At 37.2% G+C, this 4,965-nt stretch overlaps 1 protein-coding gene across 3 annotated transcripts in view; it reads right to left on the reverse strand.

Moving 5' to 3' along the window:
- Positions 1-326: 326 nt before the first annotated feature.
- Positions 327-4,965, reverse strand: part of SLC39A9 (solute carrier family 39, member 9) — a 19,580-nt gene continuing 14,941 nt past the window's right edge. For 2 of the 3 annotated variants that reach the window (XM_010074308.1, XM_010074307.1), the window contains 3 exons: positions 4,303-4,388; positions 2,623-2,757; positions 327-902 (listed from right to left, as the gene is read on the reverse strand). In XM_010074308.1, the coding sequence (XP_010072610.1) occupies positions 672-902; positions 2,623-2,757; positions 4,303-4,388 (452 nt within the window). In that variant the 3' untranslated portion in view covers positions 327-671. Of the gene's footprint in view, positions 903-2,618; positions 2,758-4,302; positions 4,389-4,965 lie in introns of all 3 variants that reach the window. The other variant, XM_010074309.1, reaches the window with a different exon arrangement.

Genomic DNA, 4,965 nt, shown 5'->3' on the forward strand with positions numbered 1-4,965 from the left:
TCCTTGCTATCCTTTGTCTTAAATAATGGAATACACTGCAAAACTTGTTTGCATTTTCTTAACCAGCTGATTTCCTACTCTAATCCTACATGTTGTCTACATCATTTCTTTTCTATCAATGACACTTCTGTGACAATAGCAGTGTTGTCCAAAATTCCGAGTGTAGCCCATTTTTGCAATACAATTAGTGGCAAACATTACAAGGACCAGACGCGTTGTCAGGACAACATAGAACCGATGGGTGAGAGCCCCTTTCTTCATTAGTAAGACTTCAACCTCTCACAAGGCAGCTTTCCTTTGTTTTTGTGCTCAGCTGTAAAAGCTGAATTGCAGGATACTTTGGTGATTGCAATTTCATGATGAGTCGCTATGTTCTTCCCCGCTCACCTTTCTTAAACTCCAAATTCCATCTTCCCTGAGAATAGGGCCAGAAGTAACAATTAAAATAGCAAATGTCTTCAGAAAAGAAAGTTACATAGAATTTATGTCCGGCTGCCAAAGTACATTTTGCTACACTAAAAACTTTCCCAGTATTCCTCATTTTGCAATCAACGTTCCCTCTGAACTCCATAAAGTGGATGGGATGGATGATGGGGAAGAGACAATGATAAAGGGAGCAGCCAACATTTACTGCTCATGTCAGATCGAGGAGAACGGTGAAATTCAAGAGTTTAGTGATGGTGTCCAATGGACAAAACTAGAGGAATAAGGCATCCTAATACTAGGGCTGCCACCTCCAGACGACTGAGTCCTTTTCCTCCAGCTGATTCAGGTTTGTGGCTATGAGCAATTCCCCCTACTTCTGGGAGGACATGAACTGTGGCAACGTAAAGAAAAGTCCCAGCGGAAAACAGCATAGCAACTCCGGTGGCATTGACTTCTGAAAGGGCTTCTTTGCTGCTCTGAAATGAAAAAGGGGAAAAAAAATAAAAGAAGATAAGCAGAAGTTCTTCAGTCTATAATAAAAAAAATTCTGTAATCATCCAGACACAGGAGGATTTCTATCAACACTTGTTCTCTCACAACATCAACAGTTTAATGTGCCGTTTCGTGTCTTACACCTTACGTGTAGCACCTGGAATTCTCAACTTGATATTGGGGGCAGAAAGACACTTTTAATTCTAGCTAGTTCACTTCAGACTTCTAGGAACTCTTACAGAAGAAAAAAGTCAGTCTGTGCAGAAGCATCTTGTTTGACCACCTCAGTATCATACAAAACGTCAAAATAACAAAATGTGCTTTGAAAACAAATAAAATTGATATTGCAAAGCCAAAAATTTTAGGAAGGACACTCAAGACTGACTGTTTTTTTTCCCCCCCTTTTTCTAAACAAAGTTCAAATAAGATGTTAGCCTTTAGACATCTGGTCCCCTGCTGGTCAGAGCAAGATTTGCTAGACTTAAGTCCCAAATGATCACTCTTCCAATATTTCATTTGAATGTACAAATAAACACACAAAACTTTTCCAGAATTTCCATGCAAACTTTATAAAGAAATGCATCTTCTGGATCAAAACTGAGCACCTCCTCACATTCATACTAGGATTAAGATCATGCTACACATCACTAAATGTAATGAAATGCAAACCCACTCATATCACTTTCAAAATGCTTCTTGAACAATTTCCAACTCAAGTGCAATGTTAGTTCTCTGGGATACTCTCAGGTTATTTTTCCAAAGAGTAGAGATACATCTTCTGCTCTGGAACTACACAACCACTGTGACAGCCCTTATGCCTTATCAATTCTGTTCTTTCTGAAGTGCAAAATGCAAAACCAACTTTAGTAAGCCTACATCAAAAGAACACTCAAACAGCATTCTCATCTCTATTTACAAACCCCAACCCTTTACTACAATATCCAATGTAACTCCTTTCCGGCAAGTAAAGGGATTAGCCCAGATGATTTACTTAATCTTTCCTGCCTTAAGTTTCATGAGAACATGTTAGATTCTTTACGACACAATACCACGGCGTGTGACCAGCTTGGTCCACAGCAGTTAGAAATACAGGAGTGTCATAGGAAATGCTCTGAGAAGCAGAAACATTTAATTTGGAGATGATAAATTCATGTGCAGTGGACCATTTCACAGGCCATTTGCTGTGTAGAGCCAAGATAAGACTATGCTTTAAGGAGTATGAGGCAAAAAGGCTGCACTAGCTGAGGGTTCAACTTCTGACACAACATGAAAAAGACTTTGAACATATAGGACCAGTTCTGGGATGGTGGAGCAAACTAGCAAAGATTATTTTCTACCTGCATATTAGTGTAAGAATGCATACAGCAACACTGACAATTACTCAGTTATACAGTCATCAGATAAAATCTGGTATATGAGTAAACTGTTCTCAGCGGGGAGCAGCAGAAAGGAGAAAAGACAGAAATAAGCCTTCTGAAAAAAAAAGCTATACAAAACGCTACAAAGGAGTTATATCACTGGTTCTGATGGAAAGCACGGGTTATTTTTTGTTCCACACATTAATATTGCTACCTTTCTATCCACTTTTAAAAATCTCCATTCTGCTAAATTTTTCAAACAGTTTGGAATTACGTTCTATGAAACTCCTTTTCCCAAACTCAACCACTAAGCTACATATTGGGCAGAACAGAATCACAGACCTACCTTGCTTAGCCCCAAGTATGTCACCATCGACATAACAGGTGCTGCTAATGCAAAGACCAGCAAGTGTTTTCTGATTCGATTCCGTTCCAGCCCAGCGTGCATCAGGAAGGAAACCAGGCCAAAGGCAGCCGGTGCCTGTAAAAAAACAACATTCACCGGAAATACAATACCTTGTAGAATCCCCTGAAATTGAGATAAAGTTGAAATACGACTTACTACATTGAAATGCACTGAATTGGAAGAAATTCAAGAAAAGCACTAGTACTTTGCAGTTAACCCAAATCAACAGAATTCTGCAGACTGCCCTACCTAAATAACAGTAGCTAATGGAAACCCATGTTCTGGCTATCAGAGTACACATATTTGTGTAGTCATTACAAATATTGAAACGCTCATTCTGACTTGAGTCATTGCTACAATCTCTAAGTCTCCATTAAGTTATGTAATTCCTTTTTTTGTCCTGATACTACTATGCATCCTTAGATGGACAGTTTCTTTATCTACAACATAAAAATTCTACAATTAACATGGAGGGGGAAAAAAATTCCCAAAGAAAGATAACAGTCAGCCTCCACACAAACAAAGACTTAAGAGCTCTTCTGATTAGTTCATAATTCAGTTTAATTTCTGTTTCCCCTGGGAAGCAAACAAATATTTCCTTTTTCTCCTTCTTCCTGGGATCAGTTTCTTATCCACAAGGCATAGCTGTCCTACCACTCATGGAATTTACTATGGTTTTGCTCGCATAAAGACAATAGCAGTCCACCTGACATTATTGCGATAAGACAAACTAAAATACATTGAGCATTTTTTATACATAGAATCTTTTTTTTTTTTAAACTTAGAAGAAACCATGAGTGAAAGAATAAAGACAAAAGCATCAATCAGGATCAGAAAACTAGAAAAATAAGACAGAGAATAAATTATCTTTCAATATCAAATATTTATTGACAATCTTTCATAGGAGAAATTTTCCCCTTCTAAAATTCTACCATTTCAGAAGTCAGTTAATTTGAACATTAAGAATAATAAAAAGCAATTTTCACTTAGCAACAGCCATAAACTAAGTTAGCTTCACAGCAAGATGCGGCATTGATGTTGCCACCTTTGAAGAGGGTTATGTAAACCACAATTTATTGCATGAACAGTGAAGAAAATAAATGCTGAATCTAGATTTTCTAATGTTTTTAATATGCAATTATGCAAGCAAGACTTTGATGACTATATAACTAAATACTGCAATATACACGTGGGCTACCGTAAGTCAAATATACATCTCTTACAGCAGTCAGAATCTTGGAGGGTTTTGTTTTTAAAAATAAACACAATACCACACTAGCTTCAGAAAAAGTCACTGTGAAGTTGCCACATGTCTTCATGAGCTATTCTTCTCTCCCTGATTTTGGGAGACTTTTCCCAACGCATTGCAACCATGGCAGGTATTAGGCAATCAGAATTCTCTCTCATTTGTACCCCATTCAGAATTAGCATCCAACGTTTGCTATTCTGTCATGCATCATACTAGTGCTTTTTGGTCCTTGAGTTGTACTACTAACCTGTTCAGTTCAATGGCATTACACATTTCCAGATTACATCACTAAGGAAACTTAAGATCTTGAGTAATTTCTGTATGCTTTAAGTCTTTTAAAGAACAAAAGGTTTTCTAGGATGATTACTTACCTTGTGCAACATAATCGCAACAAACACTATCAACTGGACGCTAGTCTGAGACGTAGAAGCTGCTGCACCCAATGCAACACCATCAGCTGAAACAGAAGTGCAAATTCATGGGTTATTCCTCCACATCAGTTTCAGCTTTCCCACCCCCTCAATGGCTGACAGCAAAAAACATGTTGATTTGACTCCTGTTACTCAAAATGCCATTAACAATACCAACCCAAGATACGATTCACTCCCTTTTGTTTCTTAAGCCACAAGAATTTCAAGATTTCAGACAACCCTCAACAGAAGCTGTCTCTTATTTCCCAAGACCACAGAAACCATACTGAGAATCTATTCAGTATTGACACATTCTGACAAACTATAACCAGGTAACAAGTTGAGTTATTTTAGTCTTCTGTAGCAGAAGCAGCTTCCTGTCTAAATTTAAAAATCTGCTTTAGATTCTAAGCATTAAAAGAATTTTAATTACTTTCCCTTTAAATTAATTTTCACATATAAATACTACTGTAAATGCTATTTCTTTACCATTTACCATAAATATATCGACTAAGTGAAATAAGGAACTGGATATTATATTCATCCTTAACATACAGACATTTTGTTTAATTAAGAAGTATCTTTTTGATCAACATCTTGTGACTTAAGAGACAATAACTTTCA

The sequence above is a fragment of the Pterocles gutturalis genome, unplaced genomic scaffold (genome assembly GCF_000699245.1).
Source record: "Pterocles gutturalis isolate BGI_N339 unplaced genomic scaffold, ASM69924v1 scaffold15842, whole genome shotgun sequence".
Lineage (NCBI taxonomy): Eukaryota > Metazoa > Chordata > Aves > Pterocliformes > Pteroclidae > Pterocles > Pterocles gutturalis.